Genomic DNA, 16,610 nt, shown 5'->3' with positions numbered 1-16,610 from the left:
AATTTCAAAGAAAAAGATGAAAAAGCTTGTAAAATATCAGAAGCATCTCCACTAATTCCCCAAACCCCATGTACTCTGTGCATAAATGATGGCTCATGTCCCTTATCTCCAATCAAGGTACAAGGCCTAGAATGGAAAATCGAGAAGCTTCTGCTTTGCATAGTAATTCACAAGGTCTCATTGGTGGGGTCCAGCTGCACATTGTAAGAAGCAGAGCTCTAAAACCGAGGAGTATGTAGAATCTGAAGGGGAATATATAGAACTAATTTCCTTAGATATTTAGTTGCTAACCTTTTTGTTATATCTTAATTATATTAGATGTATTTTTGTAGTACTCAGGGAGAACTGGACATAGTAGTTGCATTAATTTGCCCCCAAATATTGTTGACTACTGATAGTCCTTTTCCAACACAGGAAAAATGAAAAACCACTGTTGCTTTTGTTTTATTTCTAAAGCAATTGACATGAATTTGCATTGTGTGCAAACAATCATTGTTTGCTACATGCAGGCATGCAGATGTATTGCTTTTGAAAACAGATTCTTCTTGCCTTCTACATTTAAGCACAGGAAATAGAAGAACTGAACTCTTGCAATTCTCCATCTGAGACTCAGAGTGCCGCTGTTGGCTGATGTAGTTCTCATGGAGGAGCTGGGAATCCGCTGAAGGATGCTTCCTGCGGTGTGATTGCTCAGTCACAGACTGCAGATCTGGGAAACAGGAGGACACAGGGGCAAACAATTTTGCAACAAAAGAAAACCACTGCAGCATACAGAAAAACCAGAAACAGGGTTTATACTTCCTCATTGTGGATTCATTGTATCCTGATGGAAATTTAAAGCTCCTCGTCTATTCAAAATAGCCAAGAAAGGATAGAGCAAATATCTCAGTAAGTCAGATGGACAACAGGCACAAAGAGAAAAGTGGGTCACTAATAAGGCAAGTACCTCTCCTCTTTTTATTGTCTTTGTTCTGCCAGGCTGCCTCAGAACAGATTCAGTATTCTATCCCTGAAGAAATGGAAAGGGGCTCCATCGTGGGAAATCTTGCCAAAGATTTGGGGCTGACTACTGGAGACATAGCAAACCGCAATCTGCATATCCTTTCTCTGGGTAAAAAGCAACATTTCACTATCAGTGTGGAAAATGGAAATCTGTACTTAAATGACAGGATAGATAGAGAGGAAATATGTGGGAAAATAGTATCCTGCCTCATTAATTTTGAAGTGATGGTTGAAAATCCTATGAATATTTTCTATATAACTGTAGAGATCCAGGACATTAATGATAATGCGCCACATTTCTTAAATGCGGATATAAAACTAGAGACAAGTGAATCAACTTTGCCGGGATCCCGATTTGTTCTTGGTTATGCTGAAGATCCAGATGTTGGAATGAATTCTCTCCAGAATTACCGTCTCATGCCTAATCCGTATTTCATACTGGAAGCTAGACAGAGAGAAGGAAATAAATATGCAGAATTAGTATTGAACAAACAGTTGGATCGCGAAAGTGAAAGTAGTTTCCATTTAACCCTTATGGCTCTGGATGGAGGGAAGCCTGCCAAATCTGGGACTACCAAAATATGGATAAACGTCACTGATGCCAATGACAACCCACCAGTCTTCTCTCAAGAATTGTACAAGATCAGCCTTAAAGAGAATACTCCCAAAGGATCTTCAGTGATACAAGTGAAAGCCACTGATAGAGATGAAGGTTCTTATGGCCAGGTCAAATATACATATAGCAATGTTCCTGAAAATGTCCACAAATTATTTTTCCTAGATCCCAACAATGGAACAATTATAACTAAGGAGGCTCTGGACTTTGAAGAAACAGAGAAATATGCAATGACAATAGAAGCAGGAGATGGAGGTGGACTAGTGACTCACTGTAATGTTGAAATAAAGATATTGGATGAGAATGACAATGCCCCAGAAGTAAATCTTGCTTCCTTATCTAGTCCATTACCTGAAGATTCTGCAAAAGGAACCCTCGTAGCCCTTATCAATGTAAATGATAGAGATTCTGGGGATAATGGAAAAATTACTTGCCATTTACAAAGTAACTGGCAATTTAAAATAGTACCAATATCTAATAACTATTATAAGCTTCTTACAGATGGTCCCCTGGACAGAGAAAGCACTCCAGAATATAATATCACAATCACAGCTACGGACAAAGGCACGCCACTTCTTTCCACAGACAAAACCATCTCAGTGCATATTTCAGATATCAATGATAACCCTCCAGCCTTTGAAAAATCTTCCTATACCACCTATTTGCCAGAGAACAACCCATCTGGAGCTTTGGTTTTCCATGTCAAGGCCTCAGATCCAGATCTAGACTACAACTCACAAATCATTTATTCTCTCCTCAACAGCAGTATTGAGGAGCTGCCTCTGTCATCTTATATCTCTATTCACTCTGAGACTGGCATGATCTATGCCCAGCGCTCTTTTGACTATGAGCAAGTAAGAGAGTTTGAGCTTCAAGTGAAGGCACAAGATGGTGGCTCCCCACCCCTCAGCAGCAACACCACAGTGAAAGTGTTTATTGTGGATCGTAATGATAACAGCCCTCAAATCCTCTACCCTTCACAAGAACTAAAGGATTCGTCCTTGTTTGAGCTGGTGTCTCGCTCAGCTGAAGCAGATTATCTGGTGACCAAAGTGGTGGCAGTGGATGCAGACTCTGGGCACAACGCCTGGCTCTCCTACCATCTGCTTCAGGCTACAGAGCCAGCATTATTCAGCATTGGCTCCCATACTGGTGAGATCAGGACTTTGCGGATGTTTTCGGAAAAAGATGCTATGAAGCAGAGACTAGTCATCTTGGTGAAGGACAATGGGCAGCCACCACTGTCTGCTACTGTGATTCTGAACCTGGTGTTTGCTGAAAACTTCCAAGAGGCACTTCCAGAAGTGAGTTAGCGAAAGTAATGACTCAGACCATCAGCCTGAACTTCAATTTTATTTAGTACTGACTTTAGCGTTGATTTCATTCTTATTCCTCCTTACAATGACTCTGGTAATTGTTATGAAACTTCGAAGATCAAGTAATCCTCAATTCCTTCAGTGCTTAGGTCCTGCTCCTTTTTCAAAGACTGGTGCCATATTCCCACCAAATTTTGAAGAAGGGACTTTACCTTATACCTATCAGCTTTGTCTGTCCTCTGAGTCCAGAAAAAATGAGTTTTCATTTCTAACATCCAGTGTTCAGATTGCAGACAATGTTTTTTGCAGTGACCAATCTGCTGTGCCTTTCACAGGCAGTGAAGGAAACAGTTTAAATCCTGAGGTGGATAATGCAAGCATGGTGAGTTTTCATTCACATTACACCCTTACCTTGTTTCTGAATATATATTATACTGTAGAGAGTGGGTGTATCTCCCAAATAGATATATAATGTGTAAATGAGGCAGATATTATATCTATGTTTGTTGATCTGGACTAATTCTGCTGTAGTAAGGACGGAAGGAGGGAGGTGTAATTATGGAGCCCACACTACTTGTTTGTGTCTCATTATCTTATGTTATTGCCATAGAATGCCCAATGTGGATCTTGCTATGTGGTACCGCGTATGTCTGCCATTGGACACTGCATGCCACAAGATTTTTTAGCATACAGTTTTGTTAGGCATTGATCTTTAATCAACAATGAATAACCAAAAAAATATTAACATACCTAATAACAGCATTACAGGAACCCTATTAGTTCTAATACAATCAGGTATTGAAGTGTGGCAATTCATCACTTTTAACTTGTTTTTACCTCCATCAGGTTCCTCATCTTCAGGTTAGAATTGAAACCAGGAGCATCCTCCTGTAATATTTAAGAGTGTGGGTGAGGGAATCTAAGGCAGGTATAGATAAAACATTGCACTGTTGTTCCATTGCTCTCCCAGATGGCTCAAGCCTCTATAACTCGCTGTAGTCGTTCCTTTTCTCTGCCCTTTCCCTTCTCTCTAGTGACATTTTAAGCCTTCCTTTTCCAAATAGCATTAGGAACATAGGAAGCTGATTTATACTGATTTATACTGGTCCACCTAGCCCAGTATTATCAACACTGACTGGCAGCAGCTCTCTAGGGTTTCAGGCAGGATTCTTTTCAAGCCCTGTCCAGAGATGCCAGGAATTGAACCGGAGGCATTCTGCATGGAAAGCAGCTATTATCCATACTCGGGGGTGGGGAATGTGGGCCTATATTAGCTCCCCCTTCTCATAGAATCATAGAATCATAGAATAGCAGAGTTGGAAGGGGCCTACAAGGCCATCGAGTCCAACCCCTTGCTCAATGCAGGAATCCACCCTAAAGCATCCCTGACAGATGGTTGTCCAGCTGCCTCTTGAAGGCCTCTAGTGTGGGAGAGCCCACAACCTCCCTAGGTAACTGATTCCATTGTCGCACTGCTCTAACAGTTAGGAAGTTTTTCCTGATGTCCAGCCGGAATCTGGCTTCCTTTAACTTGAGCCCATTATTCCTTGTCCTGCACTCTGGGAGGATCGAGAAGAGATCCTGGCCCTCCTCTGTGTGACAACCTTTTAAGTATTTGAAGAGTGCTATCATGTCTCCCCTCAATCTTCTCTTCTCCAGGCTAAACATGCCCAGTTCTTTCAGTCTCTCTTCATAGGGCTTTGTTTCTAGACCCCTGATCACCCTGGTTGCCCTCCTCTGAACATGCTCCAGCTTGTCTGCATCCTTCTTGAATTGTGGAGCCCAGAACTGGACACAATACTCTAGATGAGGCCTAACCAGGGCCGAATAGAAAGGAACCAGTACCTCACGTGATTTGGAAGCTATACTTCTATTAATGCAGCCCAAAATAGCATTTGCCTTTCTTGCAGCCATATCGCACTGTTGGCTCATATTCAGCTTGCGATCTACAACAATTCCAAGATCCTTCTCGTTTGTAGTATTGCTGAGCCAAGTATCCCCCATCTTGTAACTGTGCATTTGGTTTCTATTCCCTAAATGTAGAACTTGCCATTTATCCCTATTAAATTTCATCCTGTTGTTTTCAGCCCAGCACTCCAGCCTATCAAGATCACTTTGAAGTTTGTTTCTGTCTTCCAGGGTATTAGCTATCCCAGCCAATTTTGTGTCATCTGCAAATTTGATCAGCGTTCCCTGCACCTCCTCATCCAAATCAGTAATAAAAATGTTGAAGAGCACTGGGCCCAGGACTGAGCCCTGCTGCACCCCACTCGTTGCCTCTCCCCAGTTTGAGAAGGTTCCATTGATAAGTACTCTTTGAGTCCGATTCTGTAGCCAACTGTGAATCCACCTAATAGTTGTTCCATCTAGCCCACTTTTAGCTAGTTTGTTAATCAGAATGTCATGGGGTACTTTGTCAAAAGCTTTGCTGAAGTCAAGATATATGACGTCCACAGCATTCCCACGGTCCACAAGGGAGGTTATCCTATCAAAAAATGAGATCAAATTAGTCTGACAGGATTTGTTCCTGACAAATCCATGTTGGCTTCTAGTAATCACTGCATTGATTTCAAGGTGTTTACAGATTGACTTCTTTATAATCTGCTCCAGAATTTTCCCAGGGATGGATGTCAGACTGACTGGTCTGTAGTTCCCAGGTTCCTCCTTTTTGCCCTTTTTGAAGATAGGGACAACATTAGCCCTCCTCCAGTCGTCCGGCACCCCACCCGTCTTCCATGATTTTGCAAAGATAATAGACAAAGGTTCTTAGAGTTCTTCTGCTAGCTCCTTCATTACTCTAGGATGCAGTTCATCGGGTCCTGGAGATTTAAACTCATTCAAGGAAATTAGGTGTTCTTTGACCATTTGTTTATCAATCTCAGACTGCAATCCCCTCAACTTCTGCTTCACTTTTTCCAGGGGGGTCGTAGACCCTCCCCATGCCATGGCTAATCCAAATTTGAGGGGAGGGGTATAGCACTCTAATGCCACATGTAGTTTGTAGGAATGGTTTGCAGCACTGGATCAGATATGTGTCATAAACATTACCTATTTTGTTGAGAAGTTGTTTTATAGATATTAAGTGGTGATTGCTATTTTCAATTTGTACCATATGGGTACAGCAATTCTTGTTACCTTGTCTTGATAAATCCTGGGATAAAGGCATAAATATTCTGAAAACGTGTTGTAACATTGCTTTATTCTTTTAATTTAGGAGTTAAAATTTCCAGGATTGATTTAAATTCTGGGTAGCCTATGAAGGTTTCATGATTTTATCCTAAAAGTAGAGTTTCTAGTTAGATTCCTAAGTATTTTTTTAAAAAATGAATATAAAATCCTTATTGCCAATAGCAATATTAGAAAATATCAGGTAAACATGTATCATGAAACTTAAAGTGATGTATTCACAGTGATTGATGCTGGACTAATTTCAAGTAACTAGGTTGAAGGTGGCAACTTCTGTAGCAGGAAAACAATTATAAGCACAGAGCAATTGGTTTCCTTGAACAAAGAAATGTGATAAAATCATAAACTAGGATGGACCCAAGTAGAGCAAGGATTCTGACATATCAGAATGAGCAGTATAGCAAGAAAAATATTATCATTCAAGTATCATGAAGATGAAGTTATTGCCTAGAATTCCGAATGTCACTGTTCACCAACAAAGGCTGAGCAACGCAATGAGCTGCTTCATTGCAGAAAATGGTGAGAGAGATCACCCAAACTGAATCTGATCAAAGAACTTGGAGTGACCTCTTTGATACTGAAACAAAACTGGCAATAGCAACACTTCCCCAGCATAACAGAATGGGAGCCGTCTCCTGCCTGATGTTTAATGAAGAAATGGAACCGTGCAAAAGAGTTGAGGCTGGAAGTAAAAGGGCTCTTGCACAGTGGAGTCCACAATGTTTTCTGAGGTAAGATTCAAAATTTTGCTTTGAATGGTCACTTCTATATCATAGAGAGAAAACACAGAGAGGAGCTCTTCAGACGGGTGGAAAGTTTGTCTTGAATGTTGATATTATAGTTGAGAATTCAGTGAAAGTTTATGGCTCTGAAGTGGAAATCATAGGTACTAATGGCAATGATCCCACCTTCCAGAGAAACTGGAGCTCAAAATCAGTGAGATGACAGCACCAGGACCTCAGTTTCCCCTCTATGAAGCCCAGGATCTTGATCACTATAATATTGTCCAGGGTTGCAAACTCAATATCAGCAACCATTTTCCCTTCAATGTGCAAATGCCAGGTGGTAAACAATTAGGGCTCCAAAGGCCTTTGGACCATGAGAAGGCAGCCATTCATAATCTGGTCCACACAGCATATGATAGTGGAGATGCGATCAGGAAAGGAACTTTGCAGGTTCAAGCAGTAGTTTTGGATGCTAGTGGCAATGCACCCATTTTTAGCCAACATATCTATGAAATGAGTGTTAAAAAAAGAGGTTCCTATCAATACCACAGTGCCTACATTAAAAGCCACCAATCCAGATGAAGGAGTCAACAAGGAGACGAAACATTCATTCTGAAAATTCACAGAAAAGGCTTCCAAAATATTCCACTTGGATTCAAACACAGGGGAAATAACTCTTGTAGGAAGTTTAGACTATGAGCAAACTATACTTCATCAAACTGAGGTCTAGGTTAGGTCCATGATGGCTGCAAAAAAAGCAAATGCTATTTGGGGCTGTATTAATAGAAGTAAAGCTTCCAAATCATGTGAGGTACTGGTTCCTCTCTATTCCGCCCTGGTTAGGCCTCATCTAGAGTATTGCGTCAAGTTCTGGGCTCCACAATTCAAGAAGGACGCAGACAAACTGGAGCGTGTTCAGAGGAGGGCAACCAGGATGATCAGGGGTCTGGAAACAAAGCCCTATGAAGAGAGACTGAAAGAACTGGGCATGTTTAGCCTTGAGAAGAGAAGATTGAGGGGAGACCTGAGAGCACTTTTCAAATACTTAAAAGGTTGTCACACAGAGGAGAGCCAGGATCTCTTCTCGATCCTCCCAGAGTGCAGAACACGCAATAATGGGCTCAATTTACAGGAAGCCAGATTCCGGCTGGACATCAAGAAAAACTTCCTGACTGTAACAACAGTATGACAATGGAAACAATTCCCTAGGGAGGTTGTGGGCTCTCCCACACTAGAGGCATTCAAGAGACAGCTGGACAGCCATCTTTCAGATATGCTTAAAGGTGGATTCCTGCATTGAGCAGGGGGTTGGACTCAATGGCCTTCCAACTCTACTATTCTAAGATTCTATGGTGGACAGTTCTTTGACAAATCTACACTTTTGAAATTTGTTATTGATGTAAAAGTTAATGAACCAGAACTGGAAATAATTTCACTTATCCGCACCCTCCCTGAGAACTCACCACCAGCAACTGCAATGTACAAAATGTACCAGGAACAAGACTCAGCAGAAAATATGGAAGTCACGTGTTCTGTTGCGAGTAATCTCCCCTTCCAACTGGCAACATTCTATGACAATGATTACAACACTGTCACAGATCATGGGACCCCTCCATTTCCAATATCTACCATTACTCATCTTCAGATTTTAGACACAAATGACCTTCCTTCCCTTTTTCTACAATCATCCTACATCTTCTACCTCATGGAGAAAAATCAAAGAGGTGCCTCCTTCTTCTCAATTAAAGCAAATGATTCAGAAGGGGATGACAACTCCAAAATAACTTATTCTACTATTAAAAGCCAAGTGAGTGGTGTTCATTTTTCTTCCTACCACTCTATTAATTTTGACACTAGAATTGTCTATGCCTTGACCTCTTTTGATTATGAAGACTTTCAAGAGATCTAGTTCCATGTCAAGGCCCAGGATGGAGGCTCTCCACCATTCAGTTCCAATGTCTCAGGGACTGTCTTCACCGTGGACCAGAATGACAATACAGAAATTTTATACCCCTCCCATCCCACTGATGTCTCCTTGCTCCTCCAAGCCAGGTTACGTGGTCACTAAGGTGGTGGCAGTGGATGTGGATTCTGGCCAGAATGTCTGGCTCTGCTACCAGCTGACCAAGGTCACGGAGCCAGGGCTCCTCACTGTGGGATTCCACCCTGGAGAGATCAGCACAGCCCTATACTTTCTGGAGATAGACGTCCTTAATCAAACTCTTAATCAAACTCCATAAGAGAGAGCCTCAGTCACTGTCACCCTAGTACTGGCTGACAACATCCCTGAAATCTTCACTGGTCTTAACAGCATCTCAGCCCCTGTAGATCCATGGTCTGACCTCACCTTCTACCTGGTGATTGCAGTGGCTTTTGTCTCCTCGTTGTTCTTCACCTTCCTCCTTGTATTACTAGCCATTAGGTTGCAGGAGGAGAAATTTGCAGCTATATGATTCTGGGAATTTTCATAGTGTTCCAGTTTCACAGTTTGTGGGGATTGATGGAATCCAAGCTTTTCTTCACTCCCATTGTCATGAGTTTTCTCTGATCACGGACTAAGGAGAGTGATTCTAGCTTTCCAAAATGAAACCCCTCCAATACTCAAACCCGTCAATAGTCCTTTGAGATACATGATCCATACCTCTTTGCTGAGGATATTAAGAGCAATAATGGGGATTCAGCCAATATCCGGGTAAACTCACTATGGCCACAGCTAGACCTCAGGTTTACCCTGGGATCATCCAGGGTTCGCCCCTGCCTGAGCACTGGATCCCCTGTGTGTCACCTAGGTGAACAGGTTTGACCACTGGACAATCCAGGGATAAACCTTAGGTCTAGCTATGGCCTATGTCAAATGGAAGGTTTTTGGACTTAAAATGCATTTACACTTAGTTATTAATATAATTTATACTTGGTCATAGTAATTGTTCTGGAGAGGAAATAGATTATATTCTCACTTTTATATGTGTTCTGTTCAGGTCAACCTGTTGGATGGGTGCCAGTCTATGCCTGCAGTGTTGCAAGGAGGCAGGCACACAACAATTATCCAATCATCATGTCCACCTTTCATTGGTTAGAGACTGTCCTGAGGGCAGCATGGGGAGTGCTACCTTCCGCCTCAGCTGTTCTCACTGCTAAATAATTCACCAATCACATGGCCACCCATGATGCAGAGGGAGGGGTTTGAGTGGAAGGACCATGCCTCTGACTCTCCCCTTGAACAACAGTGTTCACCCTTCTAGAATTTCATTAAATGAAACATAGTATGCGTGGTAGTAGGGGTTGGTGGAGCTTGGCTGCAAACTGACTAGGTGATCTGCTCTCCCTCATCCCCCCCAGCACCATCTGCAAAAAGGGAAGGATAATACTGATCTTAATTATAGAATAATTGTACTGATTACAAGTTCAGTGTACGTGAAGCAGCTTGAACACTTGAAATGGCTATAGAAATACATCATCGTCATCCCCATCATGGTAGAATATTTTGCATTGTTTCCCACACATTAGCAACAGCACCCTTCAGTTTGTCACTTCAAGCATAATCAAATTAGGATGCTCTGAGTCAGTACTTTAACTGAGATAGAAGTCTTAATGCCCTTGGTATTATCTCTAGTTAGCTCAAAGTCTAAAAGTTGTGTGAAGTGAATTAGAAGAACAAGTGATCAAGATTCCCAAAACAGTTATAGAAGCAATAAACTCAAACAGGTGCAATTAGGTGTTAGATATAGCTATATAACATATCTATATAACCAGGATGATCAGGGGTCTGGAAGCAAAGCGCTATGAAGAGAGACTGAAAGAACTGGACATGTTTAGCCTGGAGAAGAGAAGATTGAGGGGGAGACATGATAGCACTCTTGAAATACTTAAAAGGTTGTCACACAGAGGAGGGCCAGGATCTCTTCTCGATCCTCCCAGAGTGCAGGACACGGAATAACGGGCTCAAGTTAAAGGAAGCCAGATTCCAGGTGGACATCAGGAAAAAATTCCAGACTGTTAGAGCAGTACAACAATGGAATCAGTTACCTAGGGAGGTTGTGGGCTCTCCCACACTGGAGGCCTTCAAGAGGCAGCTGGACAAGCATCTGTCAGGGATGCTTTAGGGTGGATTCCTGCATTGAGCAGGGGGTTGGACTCGATGGCCTTGTAGGTCTCTTCCAACTCTGCTATTCTATGATTCTATGATTTTCCTTTCTCAGTCTTCAGCTCCACTCTCCACCATTACCAGATATCATCTTAGGCTTTTCTCATTTCTTTTGAGGCACCAGGAACAAGAATAGGTTACTGTGCCTAGTTCTCACTGAGTGGGCCACCCTGTGTCTAGATTACACCACTCCAGACTGTACTGGGGGCCTCACAGGAATGATTGAAGGATCCTCCATACAAAAATATATATCCACACATAGAAAATTGGGATGTCAGAGAAAGCAGCTAGGCAAGAACCTTTCTGTCTGATATGCTAATTCCCTACATGCATGAAATTTACATTGGGGGGCAAGCTCCCATTAGTACCAATGATGTGGAGATGTGACCAGTTAAATTTGCTATAACAACAACCTTTCACAATGCCCCTGATCACTGTCTGTGCAACACTGTGGTTTGTCTTTAATTAGTGGTTGTTCAGGCGGCTGTTCATGCTTGAGGGCAGTAGTGGACATGGTGGTATTGGGGGTTCTTCCAGCTCTTTGAATGTGTCACACACTCAGTATGTAAACAAACTGAAAAGTCTGAGGTATTAATACTTGACATGTCTTTTGAGTCCTTATTGAAGAATTGGGTGTGTTTTGAAAAATTACACTAATAGTTTAACAGCACACATGCAAATTTAGATCAGTTTTATGGAAGTTTGTCTGTAGTGGCATCCTGGGAGTATTCCTGGAATTGTAGTTTGTTGGGGGGTGCTGAGAATTCTGTATTAGAAGTTCCTCACTTGTTTGTTTTTATTACATATGTAGTTCCTGAGGGTGAGGAACGCCGTGAAGATGGTGGGACATTCTTGGAGCATAAAGGGGAGCACAGCAGGCCCTCCTTCTACTTCTGGGCTCCCCTTTTCCTTACTTCCCCACACGCTTGACCCCCACTTGTCTCCCTCTTTGACCTCTTTATCTAACCCAAAACAGATGGTTTGGAATCAGGGCCTCTTATATTACACATGGAGAAAATAGCTGAATTCAATGCAGTCTAAGTAATATCTGTTGAAAGGGGACGGAGTGGGGAGAGAAATATTGCTATAATCTGAGCAAATGATGCTGCAACCAGAGATTGTTTAGTCACCAACAGTTTTCTAAATTCACAGTGAGCACTGGGCTGATGCTCTCACTCTGTATGCTAACATTTGTGCCGTTCATAGGTTCCCAGCAATGGTGGCACTTTCTGAAGTTGGTGGAAAGTCGTGGTTTTTATGTCAGAAATGGGAAGAATCATGTTTTGGGAGAATCTCGTGTTTTGAGAAAAGATATCGAGCTGGCGGCCCGCCGCGAGGCGAGCTACCGCCTGTCCCAGCCCCTGCCTCTCGGCGCTCCCTCGATGCTCTTAGCTGAGTGTCCCGGGGGTCCGACTTAATATGGAAAAAACCGAACTGCTTGTTTTTCCTCCTAAACCTTCCCCTCACCTCTCATTCTCTCTTACTGTCAACGATGTCACGCTTACTCCGGTCAAGGAAGCTCGTAGTCTTGGCTTTATATTTGATTCCTCGCTCTCCTTTATTCCTCATATCGAGGCAGTAGCTAAATCCTGCCGTTTCTTCCTGTATAATATTGCCAGGATTCGACCATTTTTGTCTGTCTCTTCTGCCAAGACTCTCGTTCACGCACTGGTTATCTCTCGGTTGGACTACTGCAACCTTCTTCTCTCTGGCCTTCCTTCGTCTCACATCAGTCCGCTGGTCTCTGTCCACCACTCTGCCGCCAAGATCATCTTCTTGGCCCGCCGCTCTGACCATGTCACTCCACTTTTGAAATCTCTTCATTGGCTTCCAATTCACTCCAGAATCCAATATAAACTTCTCCTGTTGACCTTCAAAGCTTTTCACGGCCTAGCTCCTGCCTATCTCTCCTCTCTCATCTCACACTATCGCCCCGCTCGTGCTCTTCGCTCCTCTGATGCCATGTTTCTCGCCTGCCCAAGGACCTCTACTTCCCTTACTCGGCTTCGTCCTTTTTCTTCTGCTGCCCCTTACGCCTGGAACGCTCTTCCAGAACACTTGAGAACTACAAACTCAATCACAGCTTTTAAAACTCAGCTAAAAACTTTTCTGTTCCCTATAGCTTTTAAATATTGAGTTTGTTCTGACTCTATACTGTTTAGCTTCACCCTACCCAGTGCCTGTTTACACTTCCCTGTGCCTGTTTGCATTCTCTTTCCCTCCTTATTGTTTACTACAACTTTATTAGAATGTAAGCCTATGCGGCAGGGACTTGCTATTTACTGTGTAATCTGTACAGCACCATGTACATTGATGGTGCGATATAAATAAATAAATAAATAAATAAATAAATAAATAATAATAATAATATCACAGCGCCTCAAGCCAGGCTCTCTTCTAAGGCCCAAACTAATCATGAAGTCAAATGCAAAACAAGAAAGAGTTGTGTGGCAGCTTAAAGCAAGGCAGAAGGTAGATCAGGATCTACTGGTTGATCTCTGGGTGATTTGCAGTAGATCAGCAAATATTTTTTACTTCCAGTTGTTTAACAATAGTAGCAACAAATTGACTTTCTCCCCTCACCCCATTGTATGGCTGAAATGAAGAAGGAAAAGAAAAGGAACCTCTGGTGCAAGCACTGAGTCATTACTGATTCTTGGAGGGATGCCAGCTTTCGCTGACGTTTTCTTGGCAGGCCTTATAGTGGGGTGGTTTGCCATTGCCTTCCTTGGCCACTATTACCTTTCCCCCAGCTAGCTGGGTACTCATTTTATCGACCTCGGGAGGATGGAAGGCTGAGTCGACCTGAGCCGGCTGCCGGAAACCAGCTTCCACTGGGATCGAACTCAGCCCGGGGGGAGAGTTTCAGCTGCCTGGGGTAAAGAAAGACATGTGGATTTCTGTGAGTTCTATTCAGTTCTTGTCTTCAAAACAAATTCCTGGGCTGAGCGTGTGTTCAGAAGCACCCTGTTCCTTAATTCTTAATGTAGGTCTACCGCTCACTTTTTTGTACTAGGATCTTGCCTGAATAATGCCCAGCCCGGCCTTAACGATGAACAAAGTGACCAGGGCATAAGCTTCCATGGGCAAGAGTCCATTTCATCAGATGCATGATCAAGTTTACATGTGAGGGGAGGGGAATGGGACTGAAAGCAGTGGACTCATGGGAAAATGAGATGCAGGAAAGTACAGACTGTGGCAATTAACAATTAAATTAAACTGTAAATGTATGTCAAGCGCTTACCATGAACATTTACAAAGCAGCATTATTGTATTTAATATGCACAGATTTTTTTAAGCGGAAATAGCCGCCACCAGGAGGAATAGGATTGGGAAGCCAACAAGCAGGGAGAGGGAGAGTATACTTCCCCTCCCCACCCCCACATACATTGAGCACAGTGAAAATCTTTCCCAAAAGCTGCAATTTCCATTGAGAGGAAAGCTCATATTGTTGCCAGTGGAAGCTTCCCTCCCTATGTAAATAGAAACATTTGGGCGTGAGGCAATTTTAGTCAGGATCACAGTGGGTGTGGGTGTGTTAAATTCCCCCTCTCCACCCTGCTGTTGTCCACGCACGCACACTTAGCAGCTATTTCCGTATCTTTAAATGAGTGTGTGAATTTTAGTTTAGCCCCAAGCCCCCATGTGATCTATATTCATGTTCAGGCCTCCATATTCACGTTCAGGCCTCCATATTCATGTTCAGGCCTTCTCATTCAATTCATGTATGTGGCAGTTGCACACCACAGCTGCCCACTTGACCAAAGGGAATGAAGATGTGGCTGAAGGAAGTCCATGTTCACCTAGCATGGAACCAGTCGATTAAGTGCAAAATAACCCAAGAAAGAAAAAAGCTAAATGAGCATTTGGGTGAAAGTCCTAATAAATACAGATTGGAAGTTAACAAGTATGGGTTAGAAAATAAAGTAGATTAAGGGTGCAAATTGTTGTAATGGTTTCTGTGGAGAAGTTGGGTGGGAACAGAGAACCTCCCTATGCTTGAGTCAGGTTTGGGGGGAGGGATTAAGAGAGATATCTTGCAGTTTCTATTCAGATGTGCAATTCATAATATGTTGTTTTCAGGCATTTTACCACCATCATTCATAAACACATGATTTTGGCTGATTTTCCATCGACGATGGAAAACTGAGGAACTGTGACAACTAGAGAGTGGAGAAAAGTTGCAAATTGTGCTGGCTAGGGATTATATATATTTGGTGTTCTAAAATGCTCTTGCCACAGTCCTTCACCAAAGGCTTCTGAATAAATTTAGCAGTCATAGACTAAGAGAATGTGTTTTCTTATGGATTAGTAACTAGTTAAAAAGTGGAAAGCAGAGGGTAGGAGTAAAAGGACAGTTTTGAGATGAAGAAATGTAAGTAGCTGGGTTTCCCAAGGATCTGTATTGGGGCCAGTGGGAAAGCCAAGATGATTGTGGCAAGCTCCAGAAGGATCTCATCAAACTGGGTGAAAAGGCAACAAAATGGCAAATGAGGTTCAATGTAAGTAAGTGAACAGTGATGTACATTGGGGCAAAAACTGCCAATTCCACTGATAGGGTCTGAATTGTAGTGACTAATCATAAGAACAGAAGAAGTGCCCTGATGCTGGATCAGATCTAGTCCCGCACTCTAGTCACAGTGGCCAACCAGCCATCGGCCAGAGATGTACAAGCAGGACATGGTGCAACAACACCCTCCCACCCATGTGATTAGAAATATTGGGGTCATGATGGAAAACTCATTAAAATGTCAACACAGTGTGCGTGATACGGGGGGGGATGCATACTCCATGCAAAGGAGTATTAGGAAAAAGACTGAAGATTAAAGTGTGAGTATTGTAATGCCATACCACACTATGGTGCAACAACATTTGAAATGCTGTGTAAACTTCTGGTCCACCACCCCCACCCCAATATCAAAACTGATACCATAGATCTGGAAATAATGCAGAAAATGGCAACCAAAATTATCAAGGTATTGGAGCACCTTCCCTCTGTAGAAAAGTTAAAGCATTTGGAATCGTTAACATTACAGAAAGGACAACTAAAAGTGGAGATGAGAAATGTTTATAGCATCATACACATTGTTGTAAAAGTCTGGACAGAGAACTTTTTCTGTGTCACTCATAAATAGAACCCAAGGTCATATTATGGCAATTTGAGAAATTGTCTTGGATGCCACCACAAAATGGCTGCTGTGGGAGCTATGGCAAAGGACAAGCAACCTGCCCAAAAGGTGAAATAGAAGCCAAAGGTAGGATCTGACCCCTAATACACCAAACAACACATTCGAATCCACAGTTTTCATCAGCAAGAGAAAAGGATTTCACAGCAGTCCCAACTGCTGGCAAGAAAATGTGTTAATTTAAAAAAAATGGGCAAGGGGGTAGGCACTTTGGCAGGCACCAAGAAAGGTGTCCAGAGGTGCTTTGGTGTGCATGGGCACCACATTGCCAACCCCTGGAATAGATCATCAGTTGGTCCCATCCATCAGGACTCTGCTTATGTTTACAAATCTACTACCAGTCACGTAAATCATACAGTGCTGTTGCATATCCAAGAATCATAAACCAGTAATAAAGTGCCATTGAGAACACATCCCTGAGGAGGGGAAATAAGA

The 16,610-nt window shown here is 42.6% G+C and overlaps 1 protein-coding gene across 17 annotated transcripts in view; it reads left to right on the top strand.

Annotated features, from left to right (window-relative positions):
* LOC134401297 (protocadherin gamma-C5-like) overlaps positions 1-16,610 on the top strand; it is a 298,584-nt gene that overhangs the window by 174,441 nt on the left and 107,533 nt on the right. Inside the window, exon 1 of one of the 17 annotated variants that reach the window (XM_063130087.1) lies at positions 539-2,922. The exons of 15 other annotated variants lie outside the window; for them this stretch is intronic. In XM_063130087.1, coding sequence (XP_062986157.1) covers positions 898-2,922 — 2,025 coding nt within the window. In that variant the 5' untranslated portion in view covers positions 539-897. Of the gene's footprint in view, positions 1-538; positions 2,923-2,959; positions 3,317-16,610 lie in introns of those variants that run through there. One more of the 17 variants, XM_063130094.1, reaches the window with a different exon arrangement.

This window comes from Elgaria multicarinata, chromosome 7 (genome assembly GCF_023053635.1).
Source record: "Elgaria multicarinata webbii isolate HBS135686 ecotype San Diego chromosome 7, rElgMul1.1.pri, whole genome shotgun sequence".
In the NCBI taxonomy this organism is placed as follows: domain Eukaryota; kingdom Metazoa; phylum Chordata; class Lepidosauria; order Squamata; family Anguidae; genus Elgaria; species Elgaria multicarinata.
The sequence above is the reverse complement of the archived record's forward strand: the minus strand, read 5'-3'. Positions and strand labels throughout refer to the sequence as shown.